Source organism: Gavialis gangeticus, unplaced genomic scaffold (assembly GCF_001723915.1).
Source record: "Gavialis gangeticus isolate Ggan-Ray unplaced genomic scaffold, GavGan_comp1, whole genome shotgun sequence".
NCBI lineage: Eukaryota > Metazoa > Chordata > Crocodylia > Gavialidae > Gavialis > Gavialis gangeticus.
Genome location: NW_017729031.1, coordinates 56752416 through 56771409, shown reverse-complemented (window position 1 = coordinate 56771409; position 18994 = coordinate 56752416). Strand labels below are relative to the sequence as shown.

Sequence of the window (18994 nt, the reverse complement as noted above, 5' to 3'; positions counted from 1 at the left end):
TTATCTTGTTTATTAATTTGTACTTGGATATAACAGTGTGTTTTGTTTTGTGTTCACCTACATTTTTTGAACATGACCAATATTTCCAAATGGATTTTAAAGTGACTGCTGATTCACTTGTAAAAATCATTAGAATAGGCTATTGTATTTTCTGTTAATTACTTAGGGTCACATTGATAAAGTTAATGAAAGTTCTAAAATTTGCTCCTATTAGTTAATCTTCAGCATAGTGATGTTGAGATCCATCTGTAGTGTCTTGCCTGTGCTATTCCTGAATAGCTCCATTTGTAGGAATCCCTAATATATACTGTAGATGCTATGAATTTTGGTATCAACTAAAAATATTTTTTTGGCTGTCTTGATATATTGAACTTAGAAGTGTGACTTAACTTTTGTGCTCTCTTAGGGAATGTGAAAAAGAATTGCTAGTTGAAATTAGTCATACATTTAGAATAATCATGCAAAAAGCAATTTAAATAGGCTTAACTACAAGTATTCTAGTGGGTTGAATTATATTTCTTTTATAGATTGGATATATGTCACTTCCATATGAACATCAAAAAGATGTTTGTTTATCTATATTTATCCACCACTTATTATTTGAAGACTTACATTTTACAGCGGTGATCTTAGCATATTACTTTTTATTATGAACAAAACATTAATATATTCAAGCATATTTTGGAATCATGATAAGCAAACCAGAAAAAGAATATGTGCTTAACAGCAGCTGTCAGAGCTGCAAAAAAACACCAAACTCTCATGGTTTCTGAAATTACAGGAGATGAGGAGGAACATTATGGTATCAAATTTTGTGAGCATTTTCTCAGGGGGGAGGGCAGGGGGTGTGCATGGAATCAGTATTGGTAAATATATCATATCTGTTTCCAGTTAGTAATGGGTTAGGCACAGGAGAAAACAAAAAAGTTCTAGCATCTGGAGCCAGAAGAGGAAAAAGCAAAAAAACCCTCATGTATCCTGCTGACAGTCAAACAAGTAATTAATTTTTGGCCTTGGCTGATATTTCTCAAAGAAAAGTGATAAGAAGCCCCCCCCCCTATATGTTACATGTATAACACAATTACTGGATTAATTGAGCAATTAACTTAGATCAGCTACACCTGCAAATTAACTATCACACCATAAAAAAGTTCAACCAAAGTGTGCAATAACTTTTATAGCCAGTTTCTATCCAGCTTTAATTTGCATGGGTGGCTGGGTCTCCGACTGTGGCTGGGAGTCAAACAGCTGAGGGGACTTTCAGCCTCAGCAATACCCCACAACTGGCAGGATAGAGAATCCTGCAGCTTGATGGGACTTTCCCTCCCAGCAGTACCCCACAGGTGTAGGACTCTTGGTACTAGCAGTGTCCAATAGCTGCAGGGACTGAGAGTCCTGCAGCTGGTGGACTTTGGGTCCCAGCAGTGCCACACAGCTGCTGGAGCCAGGACTCTTGGTCCCAACAGCCATGAGGCACTGTCAGGACCCAAAGCCTGCAGCTACAGGCAGTCCTCGACTTGCAATGTTTCGCACTTACAATGTTTATAAATTGACATCATTTCAACTTTCTGATGTCGGTTTTGACTTTATGATGCTTGATCTGACGCCACACCAATGAACAAGTTTGCTGCATCACCCATCTCCCTAGAGAACATCTGTCCAAACTTCCTTGGACAGTTTCTTTAAGAAAGCAGCCAAGACTCCAGAAGAACCTGCAGCCAAGACTCCTGAGAAGACTCCAGCCAAGAACCCTTCAAAAAGTCCAACCAAGAGCCCTTCAAAAAGTCCAGGAAAATCACCTCAAAGAAGTCCTTCCAAATCCACATGATTGCTATTTACAATATAAATATATTAATGTAGCTATGTTACTCATCTATAATTGCTTGAGTACAAAATTCTGGGTTATTTTTGGTGAAAATAGGGTATTGGGCCTTGGTTCAGGAACCAATCCCCCATTTATAACATTGTTCTTATGGGAAAATCGGTTCTGAGTTACGATGTTTCGACTTAAGATGTGGTTTTCAGGAACCAATTGTGTTGTAAGTCAGAGGACTGCCTGTATAAGACTCTCAGTTCTGGCACCTTTGGGGTGCTGCCATAGCTGTGAGTCCTCATCAGCTAGAGGCTCACAGCTGCTGGAGCTTTCTACTTGCCAGTGCAGGGAGAGCCTAGGATGGCAATTCCAGGTTCTCCCTGTACCGGCAATAGGGTATGATAGGTTCTGATGCACAGTAGGATGTGATATTGTAGGATCCAGCAAATGTGGATTGTGTGGATCATGCATCAGATCCTATCATGCCTTTACCTGAACCAGATCCTATCATGCCTAGAGGGGCCCTGGCATGAATAACATTTATCTTTTGTTTCCTGTCTTATCTCCATATTAAGCTGAGGTTAGCTTTATTGGTAAACTGTATTGGGCATTTGGATTATTTGTGTGATATTATGGTACCAACTGCATCAGATAAAAGAAATACTTCCTTTCTTGATGGAAACATTGGACCACCAGTGTGGTCTTTGAAGGCTTACTTATAGTGTAAAAACTTGCTTGAGGCAGGTTTGTGTTAAAATCCTAACTGATTTAATTCAGTCTACACTTGCTTAGTAATATATGCAGTGTTGTTGACCTTAATGTCAAATGAAAAGTCATCCAGGCCTAAATGGATCCATAGTTAGTGTTTTCCACTTTGTGTTATGCTACAGATTCTCAATTGGCAGCCAGATGGCTTGTCATTGCCACCTGTAAATAGGATACCATTCTCCTTTGTAGGAATTGACCTGACTTATTAACTGTTGTAAAATTCAGCCTTTTGCCTTTGTAGCTTTACCCCAAGGCCTAAAGTCTGTTGCTGGGTCAGAAGCTGAGATTTGCTTCTGCTATAAACTGCCAAAACTAAAATGTTTAGTCCAGGTCTTAGGATGCTCTTATTTTCTTTCCTTGCTTTACTCAGAATTGCCCTTATGAATGTAGCGGGAATATTCTTGTCCATTTTCTTGAGCATGCTAGTATAAACCTGTGCAGAGTATCATGGGTCACCACATCTTATGCATCTCCTGTATTAAGACTGAGGAAATGTTTACTACCAGCTGTATGCCTCTCTCTCCTGTTGGATAAAACTGAGAAACCTCTACACAGAATGACTGACGTCAGCCGTGTACAACTAACAGGTCCTCCAGTAAGAGAATACTATTATTCTGTTTCATGACAGAGTTGCTCTTTTTTATAGCTAAATTAATTTCGCTCCTAATTAAACTTACAAAACTTCAAACAAATAAACCTCAAATCTAAGAAAGTAATGAGTTAAAATATTAAATCCAGATATTAAATTATAAAGGGATGTAAGGAGGATTTTGGTTCATAATAAGCCTGTAGTATGCAGAGCACACACCTCTGTGTGTGCAGTATAAATTATGGACTCCTGTAATAAGTAAATACATTGTTGTGAACAAAAGCAAAAAGACCTTTTCCACCTTTTAAACCCTGATTATTCACCAATCTACTCCTAATCAGCCTTATAGACCAGTCACCAGAACAGATAGATAGTGAGGGTCTGCAAATCTCAAGGCAAAACAGTAGGACTGGTGGTATGGTTAGGACTGTAACTTCTCTCTTCCTTTCCCATATGCTAAAGAGGGATGGTCCTGGTTATACATTCACCAGGTTATGATGAGCTTCAGTTTTTATCCTTTAACATTTTCTGTATATTGAAGAGCATTTAGACCCTTTGCATGTGCTCAGTGTACAAAAATTTGGGCACAATGACTGACTTGTCACTCTAGTTAAGGGAGAAATAAGGAGCTGGGTTGGGGAAATGCAAAGGAAAAAGCTGAAGTAGATCAACCCAGCAAAGTCAACCTGCCTTGTGACTTGCACATATTACTGATAGGGTAAATTATCTTTTATTTGTCAACTACAAATTAAAACAGTATATTGGGTGTTTGTTTTTTTTCTATACATTCCTAGTTTGTTCCATCTTTGAATTGTCCATTTCCATGTGAGGTGGGAGGAAAGGTACCTATGGAAGATAATGTGTAATGTTGTCACCATGTGGATTATATGGCTTCATACATGCTACAGTGTCCTGGTTCTCCTGTTTGAGTATACAAAACTTAAACTCTGTACTAACATTTCTTATTAAGAATAGGTTTTGAAACTGGCTGCATGTATAACAAGGAAAATGTTTGATCCAACTTTCATTTTATTACCTGCAATTGTGACTCTCCCCTCCTTTTTGAGAAGTGAATCATGTAACAGAAAATAGGCCAGGTAGGCTTATCTGACTTTTCAGTTATATTTTTTATAGATATTTCCATCTTTTCAGGGGAAAGGATCCAAAATTAAGAGAAAACAAAATGGCTTTAGCAGTTACTTTAACTGGTGGTATTCTGTAAAGTTCTGGTCTCTCCTTCCTTCTCATTCCTATTTTTATTCAGTGAGGCCACCCACCTCTCTTTCGGAGAAATTCAGAGGATTTTCTCTATATTTAATTTTACCAAGGGAACAGGTGGATTGAAAAAATTTTGAATGACTACAGTCCAATCAAATATAAATACTCACTTATTCTACCTTCATTTCCTTTACCTTATGCTCTCTTTCCCTCTGAACAAAAGGATATGTAATTACAATAATATCTTCCTCACTTTTCTTTCTTTCCTTTTTCTAAAGTGCTTTGAGATCTATTGATGAAAAGACATGAAAAGTTAAGGAAAGAAGAGGAGGAGGACACGGAAGAAAAGAAACAAAATTTAGAAATAGCATTCATGCTTAAGGGCAAGCATATTTTCCCATTGATATTTAATCTAATAATAATGTACTAAAAGTTTGCTACTTAAAAAAAAAAATATTCTGCCTGTGATCTTTGTGCAAACTTTTGACATCAATGGGAGTTCACTTTGGGTTGAAGAGAGAGTATAAAACTGATTTGTGGTCCATAGTTGAAAGTAGAATTTGTCTTTTCTATGGATGCGAGTAGGACTTCCCTGCTTTGCAAAATCATGTCTATTGTGGTGGTGGCCTTTTTTGGATAGAAACTTTAAATCTCCAAACACTTGAAAAAAATAATGCCTGACAGATGAGAGAGGGCAGGTGTGATGAACCACAGTATATCCAACTGCCTACACATTAATCTATATAATCTAACCTCTCCCATTTTAAACCATTTCTCATCTCAAAATCCAGATTGATTACAGTTGGTAGGTTCAGCTTCTGTGTAGTGAGCTAGTTTTGATGTTGAATAAGGTGTTAACTGTTCTTGAAGTCTCTTTGGAAAATGATTTCTTGATGGCCTGTCAGCAGAAAAAGTAGCCAACTTCTGTTATGGAGACATTAGTGAAATCATTTTGAAGTCCTGCTTAAAAATCGGTGTTGGATCATGGCCCAAGATCAGTATTGCATAATGTTGGTATGGATTTGGAACAGGTTCCTTTTACATACATTTTTGTGTTCTTTCTGTATCCTTACAATTATACTTGTGCAGTTTTCTAGTTTTCCAGGGAAACCTGTGTTCTTTCTGAATTGGTCTCTTTTTAGTTGTTGAAGTTAAAAACTTCCAAATGACGAGTGGTGATATTTTCGTGCATGCTGTCTCTCGCACACTTTTGTATTTACATGTATCGAAGTATTTTAGGAATCATTTCAAAAGCATTTAAAGTAATTCTGGTTGAAGTTTCACCAGTTAATTTGTTTTGTAAATGGCATCATATAGACACATTGGAGAGAAATCAAGTAATTACCCAGTAAGAGAGATGTCACAGTGTGTCATTTTCGGGAAAGGAATCTTGGAATAAGCTCTTTATTAAGCGTATCAACTTCTTCCACTTCCATTTTTTTAAATTGGCTATTTATAAATATGTGAATTTAGTGTTTAAGATTGTTGTTTCTGGAGAAAAAAGGCTCCTATATATTTATAATGGGTACAAGAGAATCTGTGTTTCTCATGCTACCCTACCAGTGTGCCTTTGCTCTTTATCATGTAGATGTCATTCAAAGTATCTGTGTCTGTACTCATTTAATTCTTGGTGTTTTTGCTGAAACTGCCAAGGTCCAAAATAAATATCTGTGGCAAAGGAATTAGTTTGTGCATTTTATCAGTAGACTGTAACTAGTTCTGTTTGTACAGGTTTATGATTTAGTGGTGGGAAGGTAGTGACATTAAGTTAGTATCAATATCTGATAGATTTGAATTCCTGTCTTGGTTGGTAAAGTGATCTTTTCACCTCTATCTGAGCCATCTATACTCCCAGGATATAGTTTAGCATCTTTACAATAAAATGAAGACTTGAAGTTGAACGTCACTTTTTGAAATAAAAGAAAATCCATTGAAGCTTTGAAGAAAGCAGCTGAAGATCTTTTAAATCAGCGTTTTTGATTGACATGAGTGACAGGGTAAATATATAAATGTCAAGAAATATAGGTTATAGGCTACATGGCTTTGGATGAATCTTCATTTCCACTCTTTGACTTACTTATTTTGTAATAAACAAATTTGTCCCAAAGCCTCAGGTAGAAGATTAAAAATTCTATAATAATCTAGATAATTAAAATTTAGATGATAAAAACAATCTGTCTGCATTGTGGTTATATTATTTTAGGTTGTCCTCTGTAAATTATAGAATCAGAGAAGAATATGGCTCCAAGAGACCCCTGGAGGTCATCTGGTCCAGCCCCCACCCCCTTCAAAGCAGGATCATTCCTATCTAAATTATCACAGCCAAGTGTATACCTAATCTGTACTTAATCCCTGCCAGGGACAGGGATTCCACACTATTTCAAGGTAACCTGTTCTAAAACGTGACTACCGTCTGACTTAGAAAGTTCTTCTTAGTATCTAACTTCAGTCTCTCTTGTTTCAGTTTGAGGCCACTCCTTTCTCAGTGTTCTTTTCCCCTCTGGACACAGAAGAGAGGATTGTCAGTTTCTTTATAATACTCTGTTTTGAATTTGAAGACCTCTATATTGTCCTTTTTTTGTTACTTTCCCCTCGGTTGCTTTTTTGCTAGACTAAACAACCCCAGCTCTTCCCATCTTCCTTATGCCATATTCTCTACACCATGTTCTCGACAACCTTGACTTGTAAGAAGTTGGCATGCCAGGAGCAGATGTCAGGGGAACCAGGAGGGGCCTGATCCTTGTTGTGGCAGGGCAGCCTCACCGTTCACCTCGAGGGGCACATGCCAAGCAAAATGCCTTCTCATGCTACACTCTGCCCCAGTTGAATGGCTAGGCTAGGGTTTGCCTAGCCCTGCTCTAGACGTTTGATAATTTCAGTTGCTTTTGGTTGGACTCTTGAATTTATCTATTTTTTCCTGAAGTGTGATGCCCAAGACTGGATACAGTACACCAGATGAGGTGCCACTGTTGTTAAATAGAGCAAAAGAATCACTTCCTATTACTTGCATAGGGTGTTTAATACATCCCAGTATTCTGTTAGTTTGGTTTACAGAAATATTACACAGACTCATATTTATGTATTCTAACCCCTTGGTCCTTTCCCTACAGTACTGGAGGCTGACTGCTGCTCCCCTTTTTGAATTTGTACATTTGATTGTTCCAGTCCAAGTGCAGTATTTGCAGGGTTGTTGGTTGCATCTGTGGTGGTCGAAGGTCATAGGTACGCAAGGTTCTTTTGGTTAGATGTGTATCTTTTATTAGACCAACTAAAATAGTTGGGGGGAAAAAGGTCTTTGCAAGCTTTTGGACATGAACACTCTTCTTCAGGCATTGGGAGACTCTGCAAGTCATTAACAAAGCTAACTGGACCTAGGACAGGCACCTGGGGAATTTCACTCCTCCCACTTTGACTAGATATGAACCTTCTTCTCTTTATCAGAATAAACTTGATCCAAACAGGATGATGAACATTTCTTCCCATAATACTCTGAAAAACGGAATGTTGCTGATCTCTAACCTCGTATGCTTTCTGTGGTTTCCATTGATGGATCAAAAAATTGTCTATGACAGAAGTTATCAGTTAGAATTTTCAGAAGTTTCTTAATTGTTTTCCATATTTAATTTTTATTCATTCCTTTAGTCTTATTTTGTTGGCTTAGTTCTTCCCACTCAAGAAGGTGGGGGGGGAGACCAAAAGCGGGGAAAAGTCTTGTATGTACTTTATTAACATACTTTTTGCCAATAGCTTTTCTTTTGTAATTAGTAGCGTAAGCAGTAAATCATAGGGCTTCAAGAAAATATTTCTATTACTGATGCATGTAATTATACCTAAAATCTTTAGTGGACTGTTTACTTTGCTTAATGTGATTATTTAGAGGAAATTAGAGTTCTTTCTAAGGAACACTTTGAAATTTACCAGAAAAATATTTGTGACAGATGTTTGTAAATGATTTGGTGTTAACGCTTTGGGTTGTGTGCATATTGTAACTTCCTTTGCTGTATCAGTGTGCATACAGAAGTTTGCTTAACTAGCCTGTGCCAAGGCTAATCTTTCTTATTAAAACTTATTTATGACTTTTGCAAAGAATCTTGGTTAAGAGTATGTATAAATATGAAAGGATTTTTTTGGTACTATCTTTTACTGAACCAGCTGCTTGGTTGGGATAAAGTTAGACAAGCTTTCAAATGCAAGGCATTCGTCATTGAGTGTTTTTTAAGTTGTGGATTTTCCATTTTAAGTGGTGGATTTTGATTTCCATGTTTTGATAGTGTAGGAGATATGTAGCCACGATGGTCCACGATCATGATACATGATCGTTGTATCCTTTTCTTGATTAATCTACTTCAAACGTGAATTAACCTAATCAGGAAAAGCATTCCTATTCTGGAGGAAGAATCTTCATCCATAGAGTTACTCTAAAATAATTCCGTGGGCAGACAAGGCCTAGGATGAGTAAGACTTCTTTAGAAAGGAGGGGTATAATTTCATTTTGTTTGTTTTTATCCCAATGAAGTTTGTCTGTATCCCAAATTTGAGGGAATGTTAGTACTGAAAATATCTCTCTCTCAATGTATAGCTTTCCTTTTCACATAATGCATCTGCCTTTTCCTTTGAAAAGCTACAGGCATAGTTAGCACAAACGAATTTCCGTAACTGTAGACTTCTCCAGGACTTGCAGGGTTTGTCTGCACTAGAGAATTTTTGGAATAAACACAAACACAAATGGAGCTACCTTAGACGCTTTGTAATGTTTTGCTGATGTGTTTAATGGTACTATAATTGTTTTGGGTCTCAGTGCTGGTACAGGTGCTGCCTTGTACCGGTTCTGTTGTTTACAGTTGAATGGAAGAATTGATGGCACTGGTATTGACTTCTCCTATTGCAGTCCCACAATTCTTTTTGTTCACCCTGAAATGATAGCTCACAACACTCCCATGCTTGCTAACGTAGTACTTTTGACATGTTTGATTCTTCCTGGCACCCACTTGCTATAATATGTTAAACATAAAGCATAATTAAAGTAATATTGCCTTTTCAAACGAAGATTTTTCAGTTAGTGTTTTATAAGAAAATTTCTTCAAAAATTGTTTTTAATTTTTATATGGGTCAGTCTTCTCTGCCTTAAAACAAGATGCAATTTTTAAAAAAAGATAAGGCAGCTGTGCCTTGAATTGGATGAAAGGTTCCACAAGAACAACCACAACTGGAAGAAATATTGTGTTGCCCAATTAAACCAGTTTGCATTATTGGACTGCTACACTGAAACAATTCAGAAGTGTGCAGTTTAGTAAGTATGCAGGTGTTTCATCTGATTTTGAACCAATATAGTCCACTATGAGAATCTGAAAAGTTTTCATGGATTAAGGTTTGAAGGGAGCGTTTTGATCATCTGGTTTGACCTCTTACATATCATAGACCAGGGGTTTGCAACTGGGGGGTATGCGTACCCGTGGGGGTACTTTGAAAGGTCCCAAGGGGTACGTGGGGACGGAGTGCTGCCACAGAGCAGCAGGGCCGGGGTGTGGGGTGAGAGCAGGGCCCCACAGATGCTGCCTTGCCGCTGCTCTGCCACTTGCCATGCCCCCACTCTGCATCTGGCTGCTCCTTCTCCCCTCTCCCCCCCGCTCTGCGTCTGGCTGCTCACCCCCCTGGGGTGAGCACGTACGAAATGGGGGGGGCGCTGGGGGTACACCTATTAAAACAGGTTGAAAACCCCTGTCATAGACCATAAGATTTCTTTAAATTTAATTCTCATTTCAGTCTAGTAGCTATGAGTATAACTCTTAGAAAAATGTCTAATCTTGAACCGAGCTTTCAAAACATGGAGAATCCTCTATACTCCTAAGTAGCTTCTTTTTATATTTAAATACTTTTACTGTTTAAAAATTGTTCCTCATCTGAATTGGTATTGCTTCAGCTTCCAGCCATTGAGTTTTTGCTGTTTACTATGTATGTACAACTATATAGTCTGTTATCAGACTAGCTTTTTGAGTCTCTCACTACGAGGCATATTTTCTGGATCCTTCAATCATTCTCATGGCTCTTCTCTGAACTCTCTTTAGTTCTTTATTCTTTTTCTTGCAGAGTGGATACCACAACTGGACATACTGTTCCAGTAATGGCCACAACAGTGCCAAATACAGCAATAATAAAACCTCTTTATTCCTACTTAAAATTCTCCTGTTTATACATTGAAAGATCACAATTAGCCTGTTTGGTCTGCGGAGTGTGGAAACTCATGTTCAACTGATTATCTGCTCTGACCCCAAAGTTACTGCTCTCTAAGATGGAGTTCCCTATAATGTAATTATGGTATATCCTTTATTTTTATTTTTGTGTTCAGATGTATGGCATTATTGAAGCACATTTTGTTTGCCTGTGCCTCAGAGATTCTTAACCAGGATGCTGCAAGATCATTTTAAAGATGTTGCAGGATGATGCCCAATATATACACAAACATAATTTACTACATATGATTCACAAGATTAAACCTGTAGATTTGAAGTAGGAATCCAGTGTCAAAAGCATTCTGGCCTGCTTTGGTCTTTCTGAGTTCTTTGCAACAGAAGAATTGCCCTATTATTTTTATGTAGTCAAAAAACAAGTGAAAGCCAACAGCTGGCATTTTCCAAGGGATGTCTTGAGTCTAAAAAGGTTGAGATCCACTGGGCCAGCTTAACTAACAATCTATATCACTATGTATCAGTAAAAAAATCTTCATTATTTATCATTTCTCCAGTAAATGTGCCATCAAACTTTCAGTGATTATGTTTCTCTTCCTGATCTCTTATAAACTCTGTCTGCAGACTGTAGAAGGACTGCATTTAGACTTCCAAATATAAAGTAAATAATCTTTACAACTACTAACTTACATTTTATTAAAAATAAAAACTTAAATTCTGTAGAAATTAATTGCATGCCCTTCCAGTTTAGAACAGAAAGCTTCTGATTTACTTGTGCTAGGTAGGCAAGCAAGTTTTTCAAACCTTGGTTATTTAGTCCTTGATGCTGTACAGAATATTTGGCAAAGTGACATATTACTACTTTCATTCACCCAAAGTATTTAATAGCCTTTAATGAGTATGTACACATTTTTCTTCTTCCTTGTATCAGTATTTGAAATTCCCTGAGCTAGTAGACATAATTTGACTGTGTTTATTTGTTGTCCTCTAAACTGCCAGGATTTCCTGGGTTCACCCTTAGTCCTACAGAGGTAAAAGACTCCAGAGGTCAGTCCTGAAGGGCACCATCACAAGTCAAAGAAACAGATGGACAGTCTTTAGTTTGTCAGATATGGTTGGCTATGTAAGTTGTAAAAAATATGTTCATAAAGTGTTGCTAAAAATTGTCATATTATTTGACTTTTTCATGGTAGTTCTTGTATTTCCTCTTACTTTACCGTGTGTGGGCAGTGTTGACTTTTAGCATTTCTGACCCAGACAAGAAATGAGTTCATCATTAAGCGGGCAGAAACAGGTCATTTCTCTGGTGAAAGAATGGCATCGAAGTAAAGAATGGGATTGACCATTCCTGATGTAACGAGTCAGATCATCTCTTTGTATTTCAGTTTAGGCCAATGCTAACACCTAGGTTGATGATTAGATATTTGTGAATGAATGAATCTCAGTCACATAAGATAACAGGTAAATTAATATTTTTTTCTTAAGCCTAAATAGAAGCCACAAATAAAACTAGACAACAAATAATATAAAATTTTAAATAAAACATGAAAAAATCTTGTTTGTTTGCTTTTTTGACTTTGTTTTATTTTACTCCAGAACAGAGGCAGCTGCTGCATGAGAAATATGCAGCAGTAGTTGCCTTTGTTCTTATTGTCATTCATGAATCAAATCAGGTCTCATTTAAGTCTGACTCTGGCATGGATGTCAGCAAACCTTAGTTCATCTCCTCTTCTTTAATTTTTCTGGCTACCTGTTTTAAATTCTACTGACGAACTGTCTCAGGATTGTAGTAGAAAAAAATTGTAGAGAAAAAAATATTTGTCTAGTTTAGAGGATTTACTTCCAAATTCTTCTCTTTATCTCCTCCCTTTCTTCTCTTCCCCTTCACACCACCAAGAAAAAAAATCCTGAGATCAGACAGATGTTAGTTTTTAGTTGAATTTTTGTGTGTCTTTTCTAAAGAGAAGTTGTCTGATACTCAGTTAATTTCTGTTTGCAGATGATAAATAAGCTTGAAATTATGCAACTATATATGCGTTACGAAATTCTGGTTAACAAAGTAAAAATTGACAGACAATTGTGAGCAGAGTTTGCAATTAAGTATTACTGTAGGACAGCAATTGTGGATTTGGCTGCCTAAAGTTAGGCACCTAAATCTTAACACCTTGAAAACTTAGATTCTTATAGGTGTCAACATGGATTTACATGTCAGTCCAAAGCAGTCAAGTTAGAGGAAAAGTTTGTATTACTGTTCTGCATATGTTATCTCTTAAAACTACAGCTCTTACATAATTTTGTGTGGCATCTATAGAATATACTTACTTAACAGTGAGGACAAACATTTCTTGTTGCACCTACGTTGAAGTTCTCTGGAGGTTCTAAGCCACCTAACTGTCCTGGTCCTTTTATGTCTTCTGCTGGGATAATTAGGGGCTAAATCAAAAATATACCCGGGCATATCAATTTTGATCTATTCACCCTTTTATACAGACAACTTCAGAAATATAACTAATTGGCCCCAAAAGGCTGGAGTATGGTTATGAGAAAAACACTACATTCAAAGAACTCTAATTACAATGTAATTCCTTTCAAATCCTTTATCTCCATTTTGAGTGTCCTTAATTAATGTAATATAATGTATTGCTATTGGAGAAATTTATAATGTCAAAAGCCCTTTTCTTGGGGCTTTTAAGGATATCCAAACTTGTTTTAAAATCTGAAAAATTACACAAAATTCCTTCACTAGTTAGCAAGATTGGTTGAAAATGTAGTATTTCTTAAAATGAAACAAAAGCTGAGAATAGCACTCTACATTTAAAATGTACATGTAAGTATTATTACTTCCTTTATCTATTTTTATTGATTAATGGGGGGAGAAAAGCACATAGGGTTAAAGATAAGATGGTACCACTGTTTTCTTCTTTATGTGTAATCTTGTTGCATGTCTCTACATAAGCTGTTCTGGCCACTCATCATAGTAACCAGCTGGGCCATTTCACCTGCTGGAGCCATTAAAGAGGACTCTCTCCCCCTAGATTAATCCCCTCCGACATTAGTTTTTTTGCTCTGACAACTGGAGCAGGCATTCAGAATTTGCAGGTGGCCAGTGTGACGCACATAATTGCCTACAATTTTAGGCAATGAATAAAAATGGTCTACATTACTTGTCAAAGGTTGTATATGCAGTGCCAAGTGAGATCTATGGGAAGCCTTTTAGGGTTTAAAGAACAGTTAATAGCAAGGCTGCACAGTGCTTTTTTAATCATAATGCATTTGTAATATAGCACTTTGATCTTCTCCTTGTAGGAAATGGTGTTATATTAGCCACTTTTTAACATTTATGAGTGAAATTCAGTTATAGAAGAGTAAAAGTGATTATTCTTAATCAGAACATGTTAGATTTCATTAAAAGTTTTCAGTGTGCCCCTTCCTTGTTAAAATCTGTGGGGAGTCCTATTCCTGGAGGGTTTCAAATCAGGATCTGAGGATTTAGAAGAGCTTTTTCCTTGTTTTTTCCCTAAAGCATCTGCAAGACTGGGAAGAGAAGGTATACTAAATAGTGAGGCTGTTTATATCTGTTTTATCAGTATGTTTACCCTACATATCAGTAAGAATAAATAGTTATGCATCACAAAACATTGAAGGAGTTAAATATTTGTATGCTAAATATTTTAATTCTAAATTGTGTCAGTGATAACTTTGGAGAAATATATTATTTAAAGCATGACCATAAATTATCTACCACAAAAATAGATGACTCTGAAATGCACTACTCCTATAAGAGCCAAGTTTGACCTTTCAGACCCAAGAGCCTTTTATTAACACCTGCCTGTAAGGAGAACCTTGCCACACGCAGCTTTCAGATTCAGAACCACAAAACTGATGAGGAAAGGCTTGAAGGGTTCAGTTTGTGTCACTTGCTGTTTGCCGTTTCCATTTCACAGATGATTAATCTTTCTGTGAAGAAAGGCCAGAGAAACAAAGCACATTGGGCTCTTCCTGCAGTTACTCCTTCTGAATGCACACTAGCTTGCTAACTAAAAGGCCTTTAGATTTCCTGCAGAGAGAGATGTTCTGAAAGTGAATGCAGCTGGTTGGAGGTCACCAGTGCAAGGCTCTTGCCATTGTGTAATGGAGGCTTTGGCAGGTTTCATTTTTGGGGGGAGGGAGAAGGTGTTGGCAAAAAATTAATGCAGAATAAAAAGGGCTTTGGCCAGTTGAATTAATTTCTTGAAGGGTGGATCATCAATAATAGGCTCAGTTTCTTTTGCTAACAATTTAAAAAATATATTCACTCTGTATTTTCCCACCCATTCCCGTTTCTTAATAGCATGTTTATAGTGTATGTGGTCTTACCCGCTGGATACTGAAATGTTGCGTCTTACTGAGTTGGAAAAGCAGTCTAAAATGTGCTGGATTTTTACATATGTTTTATGAGCTCTACTAATTTTTTGATGAAGAAGGAACCTACTGAAAATACTATAATTAACAAGTTAAATGCATAGGATTTTTTTTTGGTATTAACACTCAGTGTGCCTTTTAGTGCATATAAAATGATAACATTGTTTTTTTAACTTCTCAGATAAAATGTAAATATATTTGCTTGGCTGTGTTTAAAAGTTATTACCTAATTTTTAATTTGATTGTACATTCTGTGTTTTGGTATCAAAATATCTTGTTTATGGAAAATAATTGTCTGGTATCCAGCTGAGTTTCTTCTTCTTCATCTGCTTTAATGATTTTGTTTTTCTTAATCCTGTATAGGACATAATGTGCAAAATCAAAACCTGGGTAATAGATGAAAAGAAGCCTGTCCGCTTCTATCATGATTGGAATGACAAAGAGGTAGGTAGGCTATAAATACTACCCCATTCTTTGACTCTTAACATTGCTACCTGCTTCTGTCTGTCTTTGCTAAAAATGCATAAAAAGAATCCATGATGCTTATAGTGTATTGTTTATTAGCAGGTTTTATGTTTATTGAAGTATAATGTTGATATTTAAATAATCATTTGCATTCTTAAATACAGAGAATAAAAAGAAACTGAGTTATAAACTATTGTTTAGCTCAAGTTACTATAACTTCGGTTTTTAAAATTCTACCTTTATATTCTTGCTTTTAGATCGATGTGTTGAACAAGCACTTGTTTTTGACCTCAAAACCAATGATCTACTTGGTTAACCTCTCTGAAAAATGCTACATTAGAAAGAAAAATAAATGGTGAGTTTACTCTGGTTAAATGTATAAATTCACCTTTTGTGTTTCACATTTCTGAAAGGTGCATAATTCCTTGATATTATAATACTAAAGGTTTTTCTTGTTGTTTTGATTGATATAAATTAATATTACTTTTATATTTGTAATTTTTCCATTAGAATCCTGTTTATGTACAATGGAGTTAGTCTCTAATGAATTTACAGAAAAAAAGCAAATCCTAATTTTCTCCTGGAATTTTAGAGAGACTTGATACTTGTTAGGAAAATAAATATTTAAAAATGGTTATGAACCATTACTTTTATTTAAAACTTTTTTTTCCAAATGTCACTTAAATAGTGATGCTTAAAAACTTTTTCATTTGTTTATATGCTGAAAGAGTAATTTGCATTGGGGCACAAATACTTTGAAATGTGACTTTAAATTTATGTTGAACATTTCAACAATATGCTTCCCATTTGCATGTGAGTGCCAGCATTGCTTGCCACTGTCCGTATTTGTGTACGCATGCACATCCATGCATGCATATACGCACAAAAAAAGACATTTTACAATTTGATTTTAGTGTGTAGGCCTACTTTGACCACCCTTACTCTTACAAGTTGTCACTTTTCATACAGGTAGTATTTTTTTTCTTGCATGTGCAGTTTTTACTTAAGTATTCTTATTAATGTCAATATTATGATTCAGATGCATGGTGATTGTGAAAACTGCCTATCAGACATTCAGTGAACTGGATGAAGATCCAATTGGTGGCGACATGTTGGGGATCCATTTTGGGAAAACACACCACATAATCTTGTTATAAGAAACTACAGATGAGATAGTTTGGGGAGGAGGGACAGACTTAAATAGAATGCTGTAAAGATTAATTTTAATATCTTTGTGTTTAAAATTGACAACAAATTTCATACTTGTATGTATGTGTGTATCACTTTATTTGTGAGATTTTGAACTTCTGGCATACATATGTGTACTTGTGAACAGATATGCATTTAGTCATCCAAACCAATCAGAAGTATCCAATGCAGAATATCTGAATTCGCCTAAAATATGCCCTCTGTTTCTCCCTGTACTTCATTAAGTACTTAGATGCACATGGTTTCAATTTTCCATTAAAAATTCTCATTTCCATATGATATCAAAGAGTGAGAAGGCTTTAAACTGAAAAATAAACATTCATAGACTGGAAGCCAAAACAATAATTAATGTCAGATGGTTAACTCCAATAAATCATTAGAATAAATTCTGTGAAATTACTGCAACTAAAACTGTCCTGTTGCTACTCCAAGACATTTTGTATTTGTGTTTTTAAAAAAAAGAAAAACCAAAACCAAAAAGTTAGATTTAACCTTTAAATGGCAGTAATTTGGAAAATACATTTTTTTACATGGAAAATTTATAGGAACCAAGACACCTTTTTTCTTTTTCTTTTTCCTATTGTAAGTCAGATTCTGTTGTTTTGAGGAAGTTCTTTCTTGGCAGAACATTTTGTAAATACACAAGTCATTAAATTCTTAAAGTCAAAAAGGAATTCTTTAAAAAAAAATGTATCACCTGACTTTAATGCAGTAAACACTACCATCCTGATTTAAGTGCACATGTCAAAGTTTCCTGAGTGTTGTTATAACTCTACAGGCACCAGAGTTATGTGAAAATGGATGAGTCAGTTTCCTTGTCCAAAAGGGATCCTCACACCTGTATTTGGATGATTACAGGTAGAGCTTACTAGCTCTAATTGTACAGTAAATACCATTTCCCAGACCTTAATAGTAGACAGACTGCTTAGGAGACGCCAGTCTGTGATTTAGCTGTCGCCAGTCACCCCCTGTTTTTGTGAGACCAGTTGTGGTGATGATATGGTTATAGCCAATAGAAAGCAAACCTTTGTGTAATTTACAATTTTTAATTTGTAAAAATCTAGATGTTTAAATTGGGAAGTCATATAATAAAATGATTTAACTATTTATATGCACAACTAATGATTTAGATTTTTTAAAAAATCCAGATCTCATGGATGTTAGTGTAATTGTAGCTGAAAGATCAAAGCCTGGGTAGCTGAGTGATGTTCCAGAAGAGAATTTACCACATAGCCATTTTCAGTACAGTTTCTGCCTCCTGCTGTTCCTATTTTCCCTCAAGCTAGCCATTGACTACCCCCTGTGCATCCCTGCTCGTAAAAAATGATTGAGGAAGTATTTGTCATGTATTTATGAGTGGGAAACATTGTGTGATAGGGAATGGCATCTACTGGAGCCAGAAAGATTGCCGTTTTCCTTCATTCAGCCACTCTGCTACAGCTTTAAATCCTCTGTTTATGCAACATAGCTTTTGTATTAAAGTGCAGAATAAATTTTTACTATGGAGGATGCTAACAGTAGGCTTTCATCATTTGTGGCAGTACAAACAGATACAAATGATTAGAATATATTTTACTGCTAGATGCCTTTTAATTTGTGATTATTTTAGGTTCATGTTCTTAATCAGAGCTGCATTTTGGTTAGTTGTTCAATGAGCAAAAGTTTCTTATTGAGTTTAATTCGTGATATTGTTTTAACAGTTGAGGTTAATGCAGGAAATACTCAGCAGTAAATGTTTTCATTGGTCTTTTACAACTAGAAAAGTATTTAAAGCATCAGCAAAGAGGAGGAGAGGTTTTTGATTGTGGGTGCAAGAGGAAAACTAAAATTGTCTTTGTTTTACTGGGTCACCCTTTCAGAATTAATGAACATTTTAATTGCTAGTTAAAACATACTTACATTTAAGTGGTAACATGTTATTTTTCAATCCTAAAAAAGAAGAAAACACTGTGAAAGATAGGACTATTGTGTGCTTGAGTAGGTGTATTGACCTTTTGAAAGATGTAAAAACTGGAATGGCTCCAAGCAGCTACTTGCTGGTTTTAACAATGTTGAATTAGTCATTCAGCTGATTTATGATTAGGACCTAGCTCCTGAAGAGAAGCTGACATGGCAGCTGTGTTAGTTGCACTTGTGTTATGATCAGATGACAGTAATCATGATATTGTATAGGGGAATCCACTGAAACCATTCTTCTATTACATATTCTATTCTGTAAATGAATTGTCAAAGCATTCTATAGCTTTTTTATGACACTTAATTTTTAGGGACCTGCAAGATTAACATATTCTAAACATGAACTAGTTTTACTCATAACAACATATACAGAATACAGCATATTAAGTT

The 18994-nt window shown here is 36.0% G+C and overlaps 1 protein-coding gene across 1 annotated transcript in view; it reads left to right on the top strand.

Annotated features, from left to right (window-relative positions):
- The window catches only part of OLA1 (Obg like ATPase 1), a 215941-nt gene that overhangs the window by 111668 nt on the left and 85279 nt on the right, over positions 1-18994 (top strand). Inside the window, exons 6-7 of the mRNA XM_019522940.1 lie at positions 15338-15418; positions 15697-15794. Of these exons, the coding sequence (XP_019378485.1) occupies positions 15338-15418; positions 15697-15794 (179 nt within the window). The remainder of the gene's footprint in view (positions 1-15337; positions 15419-15696; positions 15795-18994) is intronic.